General features: G+C 34.8%; 1 protein-coding gene across 11 annotated transcripts in view; it reads left to right on the top strand.

Annotated features, from left to right (window-relative positions):
* Positions 1-23,119, top strand: part of KANSL1L (KAT8 regulatory NSL complex subunit 1 like) — a 129,426-nt gene that overhangs the window by 95,945 nt on the left and 10,362 nt on the right. For all 11 annotated transcript variants that reach the window (XR_011998044.1, XR_011998043.1, XM_072743025.1 and 8 more), the window contains 3 exons: positions 10,604-10,769; positions 13,765-13,872; positions 22,781-22,909. Coding sequence is in view for 9 of the 11 variants with exons in the window: in XM_072743025.1 (XP_072599126.1) it covers positions 10,604-10,769; positions 13,765-13,872; positions 22,781-22,909 (403 nt within the window). In the remaining 2 variants the exon portion in view is untranslated. The remainder of the gene's footprint in view (positions 1-10,603; positions 10,770-13,764; positions 13,873-22,780; positions 22,910-23,119) is intronic.

A 23,119-nucleotide genomic window follows, 5' to 3' on the forward strand; every position in this document is an offset into this window, starting at 1 on the left:
TTGGACTGTGCAGGGAGTCTGCTTGAGATTCTCTCTCCCTCTCCCACTCGTGCATGCATGCTCGCTTTCTGTCTCTCTCTAAAATAAAAAAATCTTTGGGATCCCTGGGTGGCGCAGCGGTTTAGCGCCTGCCTTTGGCCCAGGGCGCGATCCTGGAGACCCAGGATCGAATCCCACGTCGGGCTCCCGGTGCATGGAGCCTGCTTCTCCCTCTGCCTGTGTCTCTGCCTCTCTCTCTCTCTCTCTGTGTGACTATCATAAATAAATAAAAATTAAAAAAAATTTTTTAAATAAATCTTTAAAAAGAAATTATCTTTTTTTTTTTGATTGTCAAGTTGCCCTCCATATGGAGATGAACCAGTTTACATTCCCAAGCAATGTATGAGTGCCAATTTCTTTATCCACAGTAAAATTTTAAACTTTTGGCCATTTTTTAAACCAATTTTGTAGATAGAAAACATGGTTGTCATGGTGTAGTTTCCATTTACATTATTTTAATATGTGACTGATCATTTTTGCATGTGTTTAAGAGACATTTTTATTTGTGAACTGGCTTCCTATATCTGTTGCCCACTTTTCTGTTGAGTATTTGTTACCTTTTTATTGATTTTTAAGTGTTTTTCCTATATGTTAGGAGAATATTTTATTTCATATTTTCTCACATATACTTAATATATATGTTAGAGAAATTTGCCCTTTGTTATGACTTGCTGGTATTTCCCCCCCCCCTGTTTTTCCTTACTCTTTCGATTTTTTCCCCCCATGGAGAAGGGGGAATTTTTAATTTTTATTGATAAATTTATCAAGCTTTCTATTATAGTTCTGTTTTTTGAGTCAGAGTTCCAAAGTTTTGCTGCATTCTGAGTCATAAAATCATTCTATATTTTCTTATTTTGTTTTTATTTCTAGTAGAGGTTCTTTAATACAGCCTGTAATCAAAATGATATTTCACTCCTTAAAGTAATTTAACAATTATCTCTCCATCAGACTTTTAAGTATACTCAAATTACCTAATAAAAGCAGCATACTTATTGAATTTAAATGGCTATAGTTCTTAGAATGCTCCCATGCTTCCATTTTATACTAGCTTAGTAGAAAGTTAGAAGGAGTTAAACATGATTGAGATTTGGGAGATGCAGAATTTTTTTAGAGTAAGCCTGCCACTTGCCAAATGTATGCAGAACTTCTAATCTTTGCATTCAGGAGGGAGTCTTATTGGGGAAATAGATATTCATGTGCAATAGCAGAGGCATATACAGCTATTTAGAATAATCTTAGGATGTTTTCCCTATTTTTCTTTGTCCTCCTCTTTTATTTTAGAAATACTATCTATCATGTGCCACACAGTGTATAGGCATTGGGAATACCATGGTGAACACAGTAGAAAGGGTTCCTGCCTTTATGGAGCTGGTATTCAATTTGGGGAGAGATAATATATAAATTTTAACTGATGATGTGCTTTTTAAAAAACAGTAGACTGAGCTAAGGAGATACAGTTGTGGGGAAGAGGGTAGTCTCTTTTACATAAGATAGTTGCACAAGTCTTTTTAAAATAATTGGCATTTGAATAGAGATGTGATTGATGTGAGGAGGATCTAAGGTGCAGCATTGTAGTATATCCAAGTGCTTAAATCAGCAGCAAGAAAAAAAGGCCAAAAAAGTAGCTAACCTTGGTGGAAATAGATAATTCAAAGAACGGAAAATAACACCCAGAATAGCCTGTTATAAAAAAGGAGCAATAATAGAACCAAAAAATTCCTTTAGAAATTAAAAATAAAGTTACTAAAATTAAAGTTTCAGTATAAGAATTAGATTATAAAGTCATAGAAATCTACCAGAACACAGAAAAATTATACATGAAGAGTTCCCATAGTTAAAAAACAACATGGTGTTTTCAGTTTGAGATACTGTTGAGCATTAGGAATTAAGTAGCCTACACCTAAACACATTTTAATGGAATTTTTTAGTATCTTGGTCGTAAGATGTTAAAGCTTTTGAAAGGAAAACAAAACTAACCACAAAAACAACACATGATCTGTAATGGATAAGAATGGAACTGCTGTTGAAATTCTCACTGGTGACTCTCTAGATGCCAGAAGACAATGGAACAGTATCTTCAAAGTTCTGACGAAAGATTGTTTTTGGATGAGATAAAATTGTCATTATTTTCAGATGAAATAATTATATAGGAAATCCAACAGAATCGACAGATTATTAAAACAAATATACTTTCTCCACATAATTAATAACCAATTAAAAATATAATAAAAACGGGATCCCTGAGTGGCGCAGCGGTTTAACGCCTGCCTTTGGCCCAGGGCGCGATCCTGGAGACCCAGGATCGAATCCCACTTCAGGCTCCCTGCATGGAGCCTGCTTCTCCCTCTGCCTGTGTCTCTGCCTCTCTCTCTCTCTCTCTCTCTCTCTCTCTGTATGACTATCATGAATAAATAAATAAAATCTTTAAAAAAATATATATTTATAATAAAAACGACATATATCCCCAAAGGCAGACTGTTAAATACCTAATTATTTACAAAGAATACATAAAATTGCTATAGAAATAAGTATAAAGTTCTTATATAGGATAAAAGGTAATATCTTAATAAGTGGGAGACATGCAAGCTTCCTGAACTAAAGGTAATTGCAGTCAGAATTTTTGCTGGATATTTTGAAACATATTAACTTATTTAAAAATATATATCCAAAAAATATATATATCCGTAATTAGTTAAGTTACATTAAAAAAAGAGAACAGGGTGAATAGGTGGTAGGACTACCAGATACTGACTTAAAATCCTGCATTATATGGGTTGACACAAGTGCAGACAAATGGATTCCGAATAAGATCTCTAGGACAATATCATTTATATAAGCTTACATTTAAATCTAAATGTGTCCCATAATACACACACAAACAAAAGGTCCAAATACATTAGAATAGGGGTGAAAGGAAATAGTAGTGGAGAATGAGGATAGAAGAGGATTTAAGGGCACCTGGGTGGCTCAGCTAAGTGCCTGATCTCAGCTCAGATGTTAATCTCAAGATTGTGAGTTCAAGCTCCATACCAGGCTCCCTGCTTGATGTGGAGGCTATTAAAAAAAAAAAAAGGAATATAAAACAATGGTTTAAATTGTATGATATCACACTAGTGACCATATCACCATTTTTTATATATTCATCAACTCTTGGACATTTGGGTTGTTGTCTCTGAGTTTTGGCTATTATGAGTAAAGCTGCTATAAATATACAACTTTTTGTGCCACTGTTTTTGATATCATTTCATATTACCACCAGCAAGGTATGAGAGTTCAAATTGTTACATATCCAACACAATATTGCCAGTCCTTTTAATGCTATCAATAGCTAGCTGGGTGTGTGTTGGTATTGTAAGTAAATGATGCTTACTTTTGGCTTAATTTGCCTCTCTCTCTCTCTCTCTCTTTTTCTTTTAAGATGGGAGCTTTAAAAACATTGATTTTCAGTAAGTAACCACAGAAAGCTATAATTTTCCTTTTGAGCACTGCTTTAACATCTTATAATTTTTGATATATCTTAATTCAAAATATTTTCTAATTTCTTATATGATTTCCTCTTTTACCCTGGATTATTTAGAATTGTGTTTCATTTTCAAATATTTGGGAATTTTTCCAAATATCATTTTCTTACCAATTTCTTGTTTAATTCCATTGTGATCACAAAACATACTGTGTATGATTTCAGTCCTTTTAAATTTGAGATTTGTTTTATGGCTCATCATATCATCTATCTTGGTGAATATTACATGGATACTTTAAAAAAGTGTTGCTTGACTAAAAATGGAAAAAAGGATTTCTGCATAGAATTTATAATAGATTAAGCCTTTTAGATCTTTAAAGTCATGCTTCAGATGTAACTCATTTAAAAAGACAAAAATTGGGTTTTAAAATAGGTAACCTCATGTTCCAGGTTGGCAAAATTCAAATGTTGCAATTATCATATACAGAATTAAAATCAAGTAAGTTAAATATGTTTAAGAAAAATAAATTAGAGGGATCCCTGGGTGGTGCAGCGGTTTGGCGCCTGCCTTTGGCCCAGGGCGCGATCCTGGAGACCCGGGATTGAATCCCACGTCGGGCTCCATGCACCAGGAGCCTGTGTCTCTGCCTCTCTCTCTCTCTCTGACTATCATAAAATAAAATAAAAAAAGAAAAATAAATTAGAGGGGTACCTGACTGGCTCAGTCACAAGAGCATGTGACTTTTGATTTCATAATCATGAGTTTAAGCCTCACATTGGGTGTAGAGATTACTTTAAAAAAAAAGAAAAAGAAAAAGAAAATATTAAAAAACTTAATTAGAAGTTAGTAATATGAGTAAGTGGATAGGTACGTGGAGAGAGAATTGTGTGTCGGAGACTTGATAGGAATGAAATAATTCAGAATGAAATATGTAGAGAAATTAGAGAAATATGTGAAAAGAAACTAATAAAAATAGAGGAAGGGATCCCTGGGTGGCGCAGCGGTTTGGCGCCTGCCTTTGGCCCAGGGAGCGATCCTGGAGACCCGGGATCGAATCCCACATCGGGCTCCCGGTGCATGGAGCCTGCTTCTCCCTCTGCCTATGTCTCTGCCTCTCTCTCTCTCTCTCTCTGTGTTACTATCATAAATTAAAAAAAAAAATTTAAAAATAGAGGAGATCTAATATATATATATATATATATATATATGTCTTCAGAGAAGAAACAACTCAGGAGAGCTGGCTTCTGCAACTTTTACCCTAGAGCTTTGGCAAGAATTTTCAATTTTGGTGCACATGCTAGTAGATGATAGCTGTGGGGGATGCTTTTGGTGCCATTTTGGGAGACCTGAATCATATGGTTATTTTCACTTCAGAATATTTTGACTATTGTTTTTCTCAACATTTGCTGAATACTGGGGCTGCACAGAGCGGGAGGCTCAAAACATAAATGATAAAAGCCCCTTAAAAGCAGAGTGATGTTCAGTATACCCTAAAGACTTTTTATCTTAAGGTCTGTATAATCAGGAGAAATTTTATAAAATACATCACACACTTAATTGAAAACCTTGAAGGGCCAAGAGCAAATCAGATATAATAACCATACTAGGGCTCCAACCCAGACTTAACTGAGGAGCACTCACATTGGGTTAAAAGGGAGAAATCCACACTGTATCTACTTAGCAGTAGATAAGTTCTCAGAGAACTCTTTCTAAAGAAAGATTACATCATATGGAGACTTGATTAAAAAAAAAATACCATTTGGCCTTCAGCTCAAGATTACTAGGGATTGTGCAGCATCTGGGTGGCATAGTTTGTTGGACATTCAGCTCTTGGTTTCCATTAGATTGTGATGTCAGGGTCATGAGATTGAGCCCAGCATTGGTCTCTGCACCTCACATGGAGTCTGTTTGAAAGTCTCTCTCCCTCTGCCCATTCCACTGTTTCTCTCTTTCCTTCTAAAATAAATAAATAAATCTTTAAAAAACTATTAGGCATTGCAAAAGATGGGAGCACATAACTAGTCTTCAAGAGGAAAAACAGACTAGCATCAGACTATCAAGTGATTCTGATACTGGATTTAGCTAATAAGAACTTTAAAATGGCTGTGATTAATATGTTAAGAAAAAAAAAGAAAACAAGTAGAAAAAATAAGCAGACTATTTCACTAGATAATTGAAGTCTACTTTTTGAAAAGAGACTCCTCTGAACATTTCGAACTGAAAAATCCATGTAAAATTAATACCTCACCAGATGAATTTAACTATAAATTAGATTACAAATTAGAGTAGAATTCAGGAATAATAAACTAAAAGATTTACTAATAGAAAACACCAAGTGGAACCACAAGGATACGAAAGAATTTTAAAGATAAAGAAACAAAACCAAAAACAGACCCCCCCCCCCCATGGAGTTGGAGTGTGGTCAAGGAAAACCTTGTGTAATCGTTTCAATGGGTTCACAAAAGGTATATGATTAAATTCAACACTAATATACTAAAAAATACTTTTTGCAGCCTATGAACATATTCTGAAAAAGAGTATAACCCCCCTAAAAAATCTACAATTATTCTTAATCCATATCATTCTTAATTCTAAGAAATTAAGAGCATTTCCTTTATAATATAGAACAAAACAGTATTTTCTTTTTCGTTTCTTATCATTACTGAAGTGGGGAACCCATGTGGCATGGTTGGAATTCCCTAAATAATAATAAAATAAAATAAAATTTTAGGATTGAGTGAAAGAAACTAAACTGTCACTATTTGTAGATAATATGTTTGGAAAATAGAAAACTAAAAAAAAAAAACTACAAATATATTTAGAATGAGAAAGTTCAGCCAAGTTGTGGAGTATGTTCAAAATATGAAAGTCTATTTTACTTTTAAATTCCTCTTACAATTGAAAAACTAAATATAAAAATACCTAGAAAAATACAACTAACAAAATATGTGAAGACATTTAGAGAAGAATATCATAAAGTTTTAGTGAAAGAAAGAGGACCTAAATAAATGAAGAGGGATGGTATATTCATGGATTGGATGACCTTTAGTTATATTAAAAATCAAAAATCTCCCATTTGATTTACAAATACAGTATAGAAAAGCTCTACAGGTTTTTTTTTTTATAAATTTGATGAAAGCCAGCCAGTAATAGCCAACACACTCCTGAGGAACAAGGTAGAGAAACTTGCACTATCATATGTCAAGATGTAAACATATGATAATTAAGACATTGGTTATTAGCATAGACACAAATAGTACAACATGAGACATCCCTGAAATAGTCCCACACATGTATGGAATGTGGTATAAATAACAGGTAGCATTGTAGATCATTTGGAGAGGATGTTCAATAAAAGATGTTTGGTGAGTTGATGATCCATATAGGAAAGAAAAATTAAATTGAAATTGAAATTGAAATCATGCAGTGAAAAAAAAATCAATTTCAGATAAAGACCTGAATACAAAAGGCAAAACCTTAGAGCTTTAGGGAAAAGTGAAAGAATATCTTTATGACTTCCGGGTGGGGAAAGACTTCCTCATAAATATACAAAGTGCAAACCATATATAAGAGGAAACATTTAAACTAACATCTGTTGACCAAAAGACACTGCAAAGAAACTGAAAAGAAGCTCAGGCAGGAAGCAATGTATAGAACCTACAGAGGATTTGTAACTTTCCAGAGCCTGTAAAGAAGACTTTAAAAATCATAAAGAAAAAGACATTCAGAGCGAAAAATCATCAAAACATGTTCTTTCCCAAAAGAAGGAAAAGTGAATGGCTAATTTTGGTATGAAAACGTGGTCAACTTAAATAGTAAGCAGAACAATGCAAGTTTCATCCATGAGATCATATTTGCATGCTCTGTGATTTGCAAAAAATAAATCTCATGACAATATGCGTGTTGGCATGAATCTAAAGCAGGGAGAACCAAGGTCTGCTTTGTTGGAGTAAAAATGTAGTTACAACTACTTTGTAATGCAACATATCATCTAGTGAAATTGAACATGTGCATTCATGCATTTCTTTAACCCAGCAATTCCCTTTCTAGCAGTATACTCCAGAGAAATTCTTACACCCGTGTACCAGGAGATGAATAAGGTATTCATACTAGCATTGTTTATAATAATAAAAAGCGAGAAACATTCTAGATATTTATAAATAGGACAATGATGAATTAATTGCATGTACATAATGTTGGGTAATACAGCAGGAGAATACATTTAACACGGAGAGAGAGAGAGAGAAAACACGAGTGGAGAAAAGGGCGGAGGGAGAAGCAGACTCCTCGCGGAGCAGCCAGATGGAGAACTCCATCCCGAAACTCTGGGATTGTGACCTGAGCTCAAGGCTTAACCTACTGAGCCACCCAGACGCCCTGTCTATATACGTTATAAAGCATACAGATTTAAAAAGTTACATAGAATCACATATATTTATATGGAAAAAATATAAAGGACATCAAGGAATGATAAAATTCAGGATACCAGTTACTCCAGAAAGTATGAGACAAAATATGTGATTAAGGAGGTACATTGTATTAGTTAAGATATAGGTTTAGCTGCATTTGACAGAAACCCCACATAAGTGACATAAGATACAAGTTTACTTGTCTTATAACAGGTTGAAAGTAGCCTGGGCACTGCAGTTATGTTCCACACGGTTATCCAGGAGCCAGGCTCCTCTTTTCTGTTTGATCTTTCTAAGGATCCCCCTCATCCGCACAGGGACGGTGGCTCACCACCACAGCCATGTGGCAAGTGTGATGTGGCAGAGTGGAGGAGTAAGTGACCTTACAAAGGAGGTTGCACGTATGCCTTCTCTTCATGGTCTTCTGGCTAGACCAAATCTATTGTACAGTAATTTTTAGATCCAAGGAGGCTTGAGAAATATGCCCACCTGAAAATCAGGAGTTCCAGAACAGAGAGAAAGAGAGTACAGGTATTGGGAGGAACATAGCAATTTCTGCCACAGGTTCATGGGCCTAGGGTAGGAGGGGAAAACATAAAGGTATTGGAATTGTTCTGTTTCTTGAAATAGGATGGTGAGTATAGTTGTCTTTTTAAAATTTTATTTTATGCCTTCCCTATAAATTATATACTTTTGTATATATGAAGTGTTTCGTTATTAAAGCTAGAAAGTTTAGTGGATACTTTTTAGCTGTATTTCACTTGAATCTTATGCAGCATATGGTAACTGTTGATCACACTTTCTAGACATTTGAATTTTTATTGGCAAGAATCTCCTGGTCTTTCTCTTATTTTTCCATCCATTCCTTTTCAGCCTCCTGGGCTTCACTTTCTCTGCAGGGAACAAAAAGGCCTTTTCCTAGATGCCCCTCACTTGTCTTCATAATTATTTAGGATAGTTTCAAATTGGCTAATGGGTTTCCTGGATTTGGAAAAATTGCAAGAGAAAACTAATTATATGGTAAATATTCAGATTTTATCACCTTTTATTTATAATGCTCTATCCATATATGGAAAAGGGAGGTTAGCACATTTTTTCTTTGTAACTTTAAATATTTTTTTACATCTTTCTGTAGTATATTATAAAAGGGCAAATAATTCTAGCATGAGTCCAGAGTACAAGTGTATCTTGTAAAAGGTAAGAAACAGCAACTTTTCACCTAAGTATATACATCATTGGAATAAGTCTTGGAATTGACTCACGTTATTATAATCATGTATAAACATGTGATACCTTTTTATAAAAACTCAGCAGTTTACTTGAGCTCCAAGAATGACTGCATTTCTTAATCCTCCTTGCAGCTAGGGATGATTATCTGACCTAGAGCTTGGCTAATGGAATGTAAACAGACGTTACTACATGATAAATCTTAGCATATGTTAACAGGCATTATTTTTTCCCCCAATGAAATAGTCTCGGGCATACATGCATTTGAGAATTTGTATTCACTTAAATTTTTATTAAAGCAAGAAGACAAAATTCAGTTCACATTCAAGTTTCAACCATATGTCAGGGACTGTGTCAGGTTCTGGGAACATAGGATTGAACAAATTCTAGCCTCAACCTTCAAGGGGTTAGTAGTAGTAGTCCAGGGGAAGTCTAGTTGAATGCTGTGGTAGAGACAGATATGGCTGAGGTGCTATGGCAGCAGAGAAAATGCTGAGGTTATCTAGGAAACTCAAACTCAAGAAAGGTAACAGACCTAATGTAAGTTTATAAAATAAAAGCATTTAAAAATAGCATCTAAAGATCTCTGTTGTTGTAAGTATTTTAAGTATCAGTTACATTAAAAAGCAAAATGAGTCCAAATGTTAATATAGAAGATAGAAGAGGGAGGGAAGGAATACAAGTGAGCTCAATTAATTTTTAAAAATATTTTACCTATTGTATAGGTCTTTTCTTTGTATACTAATCTTATAACCAGAAAAAATAATTTAAAACACAGTTTTTAAACAGAACATGTATTTCTTAATGTAGCACATAACTTTTTTTTTAATTTAGCAACATGGTTTTCTTAAGATTCTTGCACTCAAATCTTTATTTTCAGAAACACAAACTCATGTTAACATAGTGTGTGTTTTATACATATCTTTTTTAATGTATTAAGTTAAATTTTTACTTAGTGTAAACATGTGCAGTGCTCATAGTACTTCACAGTTATTCCAATGTAGATATTGTCTGGCATTGGAATTTAAGGAAGAGATTCCAGTCTCATTCATCGATTGTAATATTGCAAGGAGGAAAACAGTATGCACAGTTCTTAATGTTAACATAGCACCTGCTCACCATCACTTAAGAGTTCTCACTAATGTGGGGTGTAGCTATTCTCTTTTAACCCAGCATTTCTCAATCTCATTTCTCTTTATTGTGATTTTGTAAGGTGAGGGAGAGACCTATTTTCACAGACGTTGCTCTTCCTTTTGAAAAACTGAAAAGGGATTAGTGAAATCTCATCCCATTTATGACCTTTAATAACTTCTCTCATATACCCTTTGCCATTTTCAAGTGTTTTCTCTAAGGTGACTTACTGAACCAGGACTCTCTGGTGTCTTTCAGATACTGTGCTTTATAACCGTTATATCTTCTCTGATTCAGTTTTTAAGCAAGAATGAAGTCTTTTGTTTTTCCTTATAGACTTTGCCTTCAAAAGAAACCACGTTTTTAAATACTACACAAATGCCTTGCTTGCAATCAGCTTCAACTTGGAGTAGCTGTGAACACAATTCAAAATCTCAGATATTAAGAGAACATGTATCAGAATTGGACTCTTCTTTCCATTCTGTCCTATCATTGCCATCAGGTAAGCCTACTTCTAAAAAAATTTCTAAGCAACTCTGAATGTTTTCTGTGGTGAGTCTAATCTACAAGAAAATCTAGATACAAGAAATCTAATAAAATTTTAACAATTATTTTGCCACTGGATATTATGGATATTAGAACTGAACGGTTTTCAATGAGGAATTAATCCTGTGAGTTAATGTTCGATCTTTGCAAGTTGGTTCTTAAATTCCTTGGAAACCATTTTGAGTTACAATAGGAAATAACTGGCTTTTGATCTTTTCAGTGTTAAATTCTTAGAATTTTATTGATAAAGTGACTATGCTGTTGAAATGTTTTCACATTGTCAGTATTTTTTTCCCTAATACGTTGTTTTGCACAGACTTTGCTATATGATATTGCCCATCATTAGCTTTTGAACCACAAGAAAATCTATAATCTATAACTGAGGAAATAAGGCACATACAGCCCCACATCCCTTTAAGTTTTTAGTTCTTGATTTATGTTGGAACCATTCCAGTTGTTTCCTTTTTTTTTTTAAAGTTTATTTTTTTAGTAATCTCTACATCCATCATGGGGCTCAAACTCGCAACCCCAAGATCAAGAGTTGCATGCTCTTCTGAGCCAGCCACGCGTCCCTCTAGTTGTTTTTGTATTGAACTGAAGTAAATACTGGGTAAAAAAGGAAACACTCTTCACACTAGTTATCTCGGGTTCTTCTCTTTAAGGGAAGACATCTCAAATGGACTTGTTTCCTTTTTGGCTTTTGGTTTTAATCCTCAGGGACTGCTTCTCTTTGTAAAACACTATACTCTGTACCTATTCCTGCCCTGAGTCCTGAGAATCTTTGATTTTTTTTTTTTTTTACCAATATTTGAGTGGTTTCTTAGCTACACTATACTTAGAATTAAATTCTTGGCAGGAACTATGTTATTCCATCTTTGAGGAAAACTTAATAGCAGAAAGAAACAATGTAAATATAACAATGGTAATGCAGCTAACAATTGAGCTTAGCATACCTATAAGCATATTACATTTTCTTGTTTAATTCTTCCAACAATCCTATGAGAATATATACTGTTGTCCTCTTTATCTTCCATACAAGAAGATTGAAGCTTAGAGATGTTAAATTACTGCTCCAAGATTATACAGCTAATAAATGTTGGTGGCAGGATTTAATGTGAGGTAGTCATACTCCAGAGCCACACTCCTAACCTTTACTCTTCACTGACTTTCTGTTTTCTCACAGTACATTTGTTTCTCTGATGATAAAACCCTGAGAGCTGGTGTAATAATCATCCTTCACTTAATCCTCTTATGTCCCTTCCAATAAGTTAAGATTAACTTCCCCACCTACTAATTAGGTTATTCATTTCTTCTTGCTTTCATTTAATAAAAATCTGAATACCTACTATTTACTAGGCACTAAGAATATAAATAAAAGTAAATCCCTCAAAGTACTTGCATTCTAGTTTAAAACAATTGAAATGTAAACTAGTAAGTGTACTAAAGAGTTATGAAATATTCTAATAAAAGCTCAAGGTATATGGGTAGAGAAAGGGCCTTCCCTAGTTACATCATGTTTTCTCACAACCCATGAAGAACAGTAGTGGAATAGATGATTTTTTCTTTATAAAAGTAAATGATATTTCTTTGGAGAAATAAACTTATGTTTTAGTAATTGGAAAATATTGGATTCCTGAAATGTTTAAATAACATGTTTAATTTGTAATATTAGTTTCATTTTGTACTTTTTGCATGATCATAGTATATTGTGTTAGAATTGAAAGCTTTCCTACCTCTGTTCCGTCCCTTTGGGACAGATTCCATGTTGAAACTCATAAATTTTTTTTTGTTTTGTTTTGTTTTGTGTATTTTTCCACACTTGAGTATGGATCTATTATTAAAATATATCATTTGAAAAATAAAATAAAATAAAATAAATCATTTGAGGGAGAGATACTTCTTTGTTTAAAATCCAGACCCATTCTGGATGGGTTATGATTTATGTTTGTAATTATTTTTTTCAGTAGCAAAACTTTGAATTCATCAACTACTTTATAAAATATTTGTTTCTTAGGAAGAAGTTTAGGTGTCTGTATTAAATGCTTTTGGAGATGGTTTTGTTTTTGCATTTTTTTTTTAAGATTTTATTTATTTATTCATGAGAGACACAGAGAGAGAGAGGCAGAGACACACAGGCAGAGGGAGAAGCAGGCTCCATGTAGGGAACCTGATGGGGGACTTGATCCAGGACTCCAGGATCAATCCCTTGGCCAAAGACAGGTGCCAAGCCACTGAGCCACCCAGGGATCCCCCTGTTTTTGCACTCTTGATTGAAAAAAAAACTTCAATTAATGTGAAGCACATCTACTTTATTATATAGCTTCTCTTTTGGTTGTGAGAATATAGAATATAAATACAGTGAATTGAACATCTAAGTCTCTAAAGGAAGAGACCTAGTCTGTAAATGTGTTTTAATCTTAGTAAAAGTATATTTTGTGATTCATAATACTAGTAAACTAAGGAAATACGAAACGTGCTGTCTACATAAAAGGTAGCATTTGAACTATAGTGGTTTTCCCTCAAGTAAAAACATAGCTTTTAGAAACCTCATTATTTCAAATGTAAAGTTTGTTGGGGGGTGGGGTGGAAATGACTTAGAGTTAGCCAGGCTTGGCTGTATGTTTTATTCAAGACCTTTGGATGCACTTATCCCATTCTGGGAATCATACTTAATACTTTCAATTTTGATTATATTATCTATTATTTTGGTTTATGACCAATTATTCATCATTAGAGTTTTTGTTTACTTAGTGCATATAATCCATTATTTCCAAAACATAGTTATCTATATGCTTGGAGAGAGTATTTTGCCATTTTTGATAGTTGTGACATTTTAAGTTTTTGCTTATTTTTCTAAGCTTATATGCTAGTTAGAGAAAGCAATCTTAATATTAGAATCTATAAAGAGTGGTATTCACTAAAAGTACTTTTTTTTTACTTTATTTTTCCAGATGTGCCTCTTCATTTTCACTTTGAAACATTGTTTAAAAAGACTGAAATAAAAGGAGATCATGCTGAAAATAAATTTGTAGGAGACTGTGTCATATCTCCATCACCTGGTATGTCGTTTACAAATCTTGTGCTTTATATGCCTTTTATATCTTTCAGATATGTTTTTGCTTTCTAAGGAAATAAAATTTAACAAAGGAACAAAATGTAAATCCTTAATTTTTAATATTCACTTTTTACAAATCACACATATACACACACAAATAGAAAATACACAGGAGTAATCTGTGATACTTATCACAAAAATGTGATACTCATTGAATGCAAATTATGAAATACTGATAAATACAAAAGGAAATCTAAATTTCTCCACTTGGAGAAACAGCATTCCTGAATGATAGGAAGGATATCAGTTCTTCCTCTTGGTTTATATATTTAAGGAAATGTTACTCGACGTTCTAATAGTATTTAGTTAACTTAACAAAATAATTGTAAAGCTCATTGGGAAAAATAAATGGGAAAATACAAAAGTAACTGCTAGAAAAAAGTATTAAGAGAATCTATCCTAACCACATACGGAAACATGACAAAAATCTGTAATAGTTATTAGCACAGATTTCATATACATTTAGTAAAGTAAATTGGTGAAGCAGACTATATAACTTATACTTTATTATATAAAAGAAGAATTAGAAATTAATGAGAACATGGAGAACTATTCAATGAATAACATTGTTAATCTTTTGGGGGAAATTTTGTTTACATACTTGTTTCATACCATGTATCAGAATAAATTCTAGTTGGTTCCAAGAATTTGAAGAATTAAAACACTAAAATTACAAAATAAAACTTGAATTATAATGAAATAGTTATGAGTACTATGGATGGGGGTGGGGACATCATCTGTATTTGGAATCAATGAGAAGAAGAAAAACATCAACATGCTTTGACCATATACAAAGCTAAACTCTTCTTAATATTAAAAAAGTTATACAAACTAAGAAAAATTATTCCCAGATGAAATAATCATCTACCTCAAAGACTCATGAATCAACTCAATGCCTGTAGAATTGAAGTTCTGAAAAGTAGCAGATTTTAAAATAATTTTTTTTAGGTTTTTTTTTTTTAAGATTTTATGTATTTATTCATGAGACAGAGAGAGAGAGAGAAAGAGAGAGGCAGAGACACAGGCAGAGGGAGAAGCAGACTCCACGCAGGGACCCTAATGTGGGACTCAATCCCGGGACCCCAGCATCACACCCTGGGCTAAAGGCAGGTGCTAAACCGCTGAGCCACCCAGAGATCCCCCGATTTTAAAATAATTTATAAAAATCAGCAGCTTTTATAAATACCAGTGATAACCAGTTAGAATATGTAAAGGAATTATACTAGACACATTGACAATGAAAATACAAAATATCAAAAAAAAAAAATACAAAATATCTAGGATTAATTAACCTTAGTAAGGACCTACATGAAGAAAACTTAAAAAGTATACTAAGGAACCGAAAAATATGTGCCTATAGAGAAAAATACCCTGTTTCTATCAGAAGACAGTATTGTCTGGAGCACCTGGGTGGCTCAGTCAGTTAAGTGTCCAGCTTTTTTTTTTTTTTTTTAAGATTTTATTTATTTATTGATGAGAGACACAGAGGCAGAGACACAGGCAGAGGGAGAAGCAGGCTCCATGCAGGGAGCCGGAGGTGGGACTTGATCCTGGGACTCCAGGACCACGCCCTGGGCCAAAGGCAGGCACTAAACCGCTGAGCCATCCAGGGATCCCCAAGTGTCCAGCTCTTGATCTCAGCTTAGGTCTTGATCTCAGGGTCCTAATTTCAAGCCCCACATTGGGCTCCACATCTAGCATGGAGCCCACTTTAAAAAAAAAGGGCAGTATTGGAATTTAAGATGTTATTTTTTCCCAGTTTAATTTATAATATAACTAAGAATCATAGAGATAATCTTCTTTTCTTTTAGAACAAAGTTATTCTGAATTTATGTGAGAGAGAAAATGTTGAAGTTAATAAACTTTTTAAAAGATCAGTAAGAAAGAGGTGTCAGATATCAAAATTATACAGCTTGTAATTGTAATTAAACAATTATAAATCATAAATCATTAAAATATTGTGGTATTGATGAAAGCCAGATCAATGGAACTAAATAACCTAGAGACAGACCCAACTGTCCATTATTTGATAAAAAGATAGTTTTTCCTATCAGTGTAGGAAGGATGGCCTCATCAATAAATAACAGTAATTCTTACAAAGTACTCCTTATGCACCACTATTGGCTGAAGGGCTTTATGTTTGTTGATTGCTTTAATCTATACAACCTTGTATAAAGTATTGTTATTTTCCTCCTTGACTAATTTCCCAGAGTCACGTTTGAGTAATGTTAGGGCCAGGATTCAAGTCCAAGCAGTCTGGCTCAGAGTCCATGTTTTAAACGACTAAGTTTCTTCTAAAATCAGTGGATTATAATATTAATGAATTTTTTGGGAAAAAAGAGATCTCTACCTCATACAGCACGTTAAAATAAATTTAAGGTGAATGAGCATTAAATACATTCTAGATGGATTAAAGAGTTAAATGTTAAAAGTGCTGTCTGAAAAGAATTAGAAGAAAACCAGATGTATTTAATGATTATGATCGTGAAAATGATAATCATAAGTAACATTTATTGAGTGCTTATGTGTAGACACTCTGCTATTTACTATTTTTTCCCAATATATTAGGACATTTAAACATTATAATCATCAATTCTGGCAAGACTGCGTGTAATCAGACCAGGACCCTCAAATATTTTAGGTAGCATTAAGAATACAAACCTTTTGTGAAGTACTATGAAATTATAGTGCTTTTAAACTATGCCTTTTTTTTTTTATTAAGCTCATTAAGGAAAAACAACTGTTTAGTTGTGCATGTGTTATTAAACCGTTAACTCTGTATTCTGACCCATAAAACCATTTCTAATAACCTAGTCTAATACTAAATATAAAAACCACCTCTATTTACAAGTCTATTCATTTCATCATTATTTGTGTTAATGAGAAACTGGAAACACTTAAAGAGCATATTGAGATATGGTTCACTAACACAATGGAACATGCAGCTTTTAAAAATATCTTAAAAGTTCATGTAGGGATGGAAACATCAAAGAATGTCAAGTAGTAGAAAGGACAAAAATGTGTTAATTCTCTGTATGTTATGATTAATAACCATGTAAAAATGTTCATTCTTCTACCAACCAAATGCAATGTGTGAGTCTTTTGGGGATCCTGATTTGAACAACTCAGCTGTATAAACACGCAGTTTTTGAGATAATCAGTGAAATTTGAACACGCATGGCTGCTGAATATTAATGAACTTTGTTAGATGATAATGCATGTGGTTACATAGACATACACCATCTGTTTGTTAGAAATTCAAGCTCACATATCTGTAGATGACAAGATACAAGATAGGATGTCTAGGATTTGTTTTAAAATAGGCTAGCAAAGAAACAGTGGGGAGAGAGATGAAACGAGATTAGTCACCAGTTTGTTGATGATGAATGGTAGGTACAACAGAGTTCATTCTTCTCTTCTTTGTGTTTGTTGAAATTTTTTCACAGTATAAAAAGTTTTTTAAAAGTTGAAAGCACTAAGAAGGAGCAGTTGTCTAAGCTTAGGGAAAAAAGACTAAAGAAATACAGGAAAATATAGGTTATGTTCATGTACTTTTTCATGATATAATTCTACTTTGAATTTATACTGAGACTAATTTTTAAAGAAAAAATGTATGCATGAAGGTGCTTATTTTAAGAATGACCATAATTGAAATATCATGATAACAACTAGCTCTAACAGCTAGCATAGTTAAATAATAATATCGGTAACAAGAAGAATGTTGGGCTTCCATCTGAAAATATAACAATGAGGAGTGAATTATCAAATTCGAAAACTACAGTTGTACGTGGATTTAGATGGAATTACATTTTAAATGTAAATATTAAATGTATGCATGTGTATGACTGGAAGGAATATACAAAAATGAAATTATATGCTATTAGATAAGAGATTAGGTGATCATATTATTTCTAATGTTGTTATTTATCTGACTTAAAAAGATAGAGCAGCATAAATGTGTTAGGTACAGTATTAATAGTAACATATCAATAATGTAATGACATGCTAGTAATGGGGAATTAAGAGCTAGGAATGGAAGACAGATGAATGCTACAATATTATTAGGCAAATCAGTGAAGTATATTCTATTGTATCCCAACTTCACCTCCCTTATTTTCTTTCCTTTCTCTCCCAACCCAAATAATTGTGCATTAATTAGATTTCATTCTACATATGCAAGTCTGAAAAAGCTGGTCATTATTATTTGTTGTTAGCGATTTCTGCAGAATTAAGCAAAACTACAGTTCAATATTTATTGACTCTGTGCCAGGCAGACTGTTCAGTGCTGAAGAATCAAAGGTGAATCATAGGGAATCAAAGAAATTATAAGGTGTAATAGGAGGAAGCAGACATACAAATAACTATTAAAATGATGTGGCCACAGGATAAAAAGTCTAAAAAAGGCAGTGTGTAACTCTCTACCTAGAGGAAGGGAGGGATAAAGATGATGGGGAATGGGCAAGAAGACTCGAGAAAGATGGTGATGCCAAACGTAGCTTTACATACTTAGTTGGAATTTAGAAGAGTAAAGTGTTCCAAATCATTGTTCCTCAAACTTCTATGTACAAATTACTTGAGGAGTGTTAGAATGCAGTTTCTGACTCAGTAGGTCTGGAATGGGGTCTGATTCTGCATTTCTAACGAGTCCTAGGTGATTCAAATACTGTGGGGCCCTACTGGTTTTAAAATGGAAACAAACGTGATTTGTCATGGAGACATAAAACAGTGTGATGTGTTCAAGTATATACAAAATGTCTGGTATTTTACGGTAAATGTGAAGTGTGTGAAGGTAAGTAGATGGATGTTTGTCTGCTTTGCCGTGGCGCTTTTATGAATCCAGAAGAATTTTAAGAAAGCACAGCTGACTTCAGGTAACAAGTAGGGAAAAGACAAATTGTAGTGGGTTGAAGAGTGAATGACTGGTTGCCCATTCCTAGGAAATAGAAGCAAAGCCACTTATGGGCTGTACTCATCAAAATACGCAGTCATGAAAGACATAGGACAGTGAAACTGTTTCAGATATAAGAAAACTCCAGACACGTTACAACAAAATGCAGAGTGAACAGAATCTTCTACAAAGAACATTATAGGAGTAACTAGTGAAATTTGAATGATTCCATAGTTAAATAGTTTTGTCAATGTGTGTGATGTGAGAATGCCCTGGTTTTTGAAAAATACATGTTGACATATTGAGAGGGACATTGTGTCAGCAACTTAGTTTCATCGGAGTTCAGAAAAATAAATACGATAAGCTTAACATTTGTGGAATCTGAATAGAGGGTATAAGGGACTTCTTTTACTATTCCAAGTCTTCTGTTAGTCTGACACTATGTCAAAATGAAGTGTGTTTTGAGTGGAACAGTGGCACACACAACCCACCCCAGGAAGCCAAGACCTAGGTCTCAGGCCTCTTCCCTGCACATGCTCATATCTAAACCCACCATCAGTGCAATCTTACTCATTTGTTTCAAACATGCCCCTGTCTTCACTTCTATCACGTTCACAGTCCAGCCTAATGAGCCTTTATCTGTGCTCCTTGAAATAGCCCATTCATTTTTCCAATCCCTGTAGCTAGTTGATCTCTTCAAAATATGTCGCATCTGCTCCCCACCCCCATTCCTTAAAATATCGGAGAGGTAATATCCTGGGGGACCCCTGTAGCACTACCCACCCAGGACTCCTCCTCCTTGCTCATGGTTCTTTTTCACCATATTCCCTGCTCTACACTAACTGCTGTTCCAACTACCAAATTTGGCTCCCCATTGCTTTGGGCCTTTGTACATACCATTCTCTCTTCCTTCCCCTTGCCATCAGGTAGTTCTGTTCATATTTGAAATCTGTCACTTTACCTGGGGTTCTTTTCCTAGAGCTCTTTTACTGTTATATACTCCCATTAACTTCTTTTTTTTTTCCCATTAACTTCTCTAATTAGTACTTTTCTGTTACACATTGTAGTTCTTGAGACAACGTCTGTAATCTCCATTAGCCACAAAGATCAGGACTGGTTTTGCTCACTGGCGTCCCCAAGGTGTATAACACAGTGCCTGGCATAGAATTGGCCCTCTATGAAAGGGAAGGCAGGACATAGGAAAGATACTCCTGGGTCAAGGTGTGTTTTCGGATAGAATTCAGGAGAGGATTTTGGAGACCAAGAACGAAGGCTATAAGCAGGTGAAGAGAATGTGTAGTTTGATTTTGAATTGTCGTATTTCCTATTGCTTCAAGAGTCCATTGCAACCTGATAAGATACTAAGAGAAAATAAGTGTAAAGAAAATTTAAGTAAAATTCAGTAAAAAGTACCCCCTTAGGAAAGATTGAAGTTTCTTCAAAAAGATTGATTTGCTTTTAGAAAACAAGGAAGGTGGTGAATTGCTTTTAGAAGAGGTGAATGGACTTCCAGTTTGCTTTAAAAACACTCCAGAAATGTTTCCATCAAAACGAGAGAGGCCGTTGTTGGATTACCTGCCCGGTCCAGGCGTGTTATACATTTAAAAACCTCTCACAATCCCAGTCACCCCTTTCTAGAATGAGTTATGCCTGCCCATTTATTTTGCTTTCTCTGTGTCCTGTTGGTAAGAAATCGCGGGGGCCGTCTTAGAATTCTGCCATTTTCCCTGAGCTCTTTATTTTTTAAAAGATTCCTGTAAGAGAGGCAGACGGAGAGGGAGAGTCCCAAGCTGACTCCAAGCTCAGTGCAGTCTGACAAGGGCCTGATCGCACAACCGGAGCGGAACTGAGCGGGCGCTCAAACGACAGAGCCACGCGGTGCGCCTCCCTGAGCTCTCTAAAGTCAATGTTCTGTTTTCCAGCCTCTAGCTCTGCTTTGTCCTTTCTTTCTTTGCAGTAATCTTTATCCCTTTTCTCGTAACGTTTAGGGTATCTTTATTGTGAAGCGATGTATGATGATTTTGTTTTCCCCATCTGACACTCATGAGCTCTTGAAATCTTTCAGAATTTTTTTTTTTGCCTACCATTGCCTCTTATTTTGTGTTGCCCCGTTTTGGTTTGTCCTTCCTCCCCCATATTTCCACCACTCTATTCCTTGGAGTTGCACGGTTCCTGCCTGACCCACCGATGGTCATGTCCAGCCACGTCCACTCTATTATTCAGCGGTCAGTAATGGTTCTTAACACTTGAACAATTATATTTCCCATTTCTTAAGTTTTCCTAAAGGAACCTCTTTTGCCTGTTTCTTTTGGCAGTTAGTTGCTTTAAAGACTTGCTATTTGTATTCAGTGAATCCACTCACTCTTTCTTGAGAGGGTTCGTTGGTTTGTACCTCTTGTTTTTTATGGTGTTCGTATTCAGGATTTTGGAGCTGTGTTCTCAGCTTTAACGTTGACATTCACTATTAAGACTTGTGCCACTGTTATTTACGGGATCCTTTTCATAGGTGGGGTAGACATTTGCACTCAATACTATTTTCAGAAGCAGTTAGGGACAGGCAGGACGTATTTCAAAGTGAGGCACTTGGACATTGCTTTCTCTCCGCCCATTCCTTTTTCTGCTCAAGACTCTCAGATTTTGTTACCTATTGAGGCAGATAATCTCCAGGAGTGTGGCTGAGGAGTTGGCATGTGCAGTCAGACTATCAGAGAACTATCCGTCCAGGTAATTGTCCAGCTCCATTTCCCTTTCCTCCAGGTCAACAGCATATGATCATATTTTTATGGCAGCACTTTCCCTGCTTTTGCACCATTTGTTCTTCCAGTTCCATGTATCAGTCTTTCTTACAGGGATTCCTCCCAAATTCTGCTTTACGTACAAGTTCTCTTTTACTGCTTGCTAATGTGGATGTCTATGCACAGATCTGTGCATATGTCTAAAACTTTTGTCTATTATTTTTAGGGTGCTTTGCAATCTTGAAATCAGAGTCCCAGTTACTGTTGGTAGACCATCCTTTTATTTTCAGCATTGGCGAGAATTTGGCACTTTGGCCTACATTTTTTTCATCTCCAAACCCTTCAAAAAAGAAGCCGACTTGGTTTTTAATCCAGTACTGGAAATATGGGGTTCAGATAGGCAAGAACAATGGTGATGAAACTAACATTTATTGAATATTTATGCCATATCCTTCTAATGATTATTACAGGGATTAATTCATTTAATCCTCAGGCCCATGATAGCTGCTCTTATCCCTATTTTACAGATAAGGCAACTGAGGCACAGAGATATTAAGTGACCTAGAGGTTTTAGAAAATACAGTGCTTTTAAAAAGTGGAAGAATGGTGCTGTACTGTCAGTTTGATGGAATCTGGTTCTTGCTCTCAAGAGGTCCCTGTCTTTTTAACTTTGTAGAATTCTTGATCTTGAATTTTTATTTTTTAAAGATTTTATGCATGAGACACAGAGAAAGAGACATAGACAGAGGGAGAAGCAGGCTCCATGCAGAGAACCCGATGCAGGACTCAATCCTAGGACCCTGGGATCATGCTCTGAGCCGAAGGCAGATGCTCAACCACTTAGCCACCCAGGCGCCCCAGTCCTGAATTATTCTCAAATTTAAGGGTGAACAGAGATTCAGATCATATTCAGCCAAAGTTTATAGACCTGAACCATACTCCTCCATAAAACTGTAATTTAGAAGACTCTGATAACAGGTTACCCTTCCTTTTCATCTCCATCAAGTAATGGAGCAACTATAGGAAATTGAGCACTTCTTGAAGATGTTTTTAAGGAATCTTATTATGGGGATTTTCAGTTTAGGAGTATTCCATATTGGTATATAAGTATTTCTCTTGTGTAATCCTGAATTGGTGAATTAATGTTCTGCAATGTTGGAAGTAAAAACAAATTAACATGTTCATTATGTGTTACAGAAAACTTCACATTTCCTTTCTATTTGTTTTAGTACATAATACTTCTCTGAATCAGTGGAGAAATGGATATTCTCCTACATGCAAGCCTCAGATAAGGTCAGAATCTTCTGCACAGCTGTTCCAGGGAAGAAAGAAAAGACACTTGAGTGAAACAGCATTAGGTAGGTTAAAATGAGGATAGGATATGAGCACTAGAAAAATTGAAAATAAATTCTGATCTGCAAAGAACCTTTGCTTCATGGAAGTTTATAATCCAGAATAGTCCCTATTACACAAAATATCCATGGTCCTATGAAAGTTAAACAGCATATTCATGTCGTCAGTTCAGAATTTTCTCTGGACTGGGCATTCATCTACTTTATGGCAATTAA

The sequence above is a fragment of the Vulpes vulpes genome, chromosome 16 (assembly GCF_048418805.1).
Source record: "Vulpes vulpes isolate BD-2025 chromosome 16, VulVul3, whole genome shotgun sequence".
In the NCBI taxonomy this organism is placed as follows: Eukaryota; Metazoa; Chordata; class Mammalia; order Carnivora; family Canidae; genus Vulpes; species Vulpes vulpes.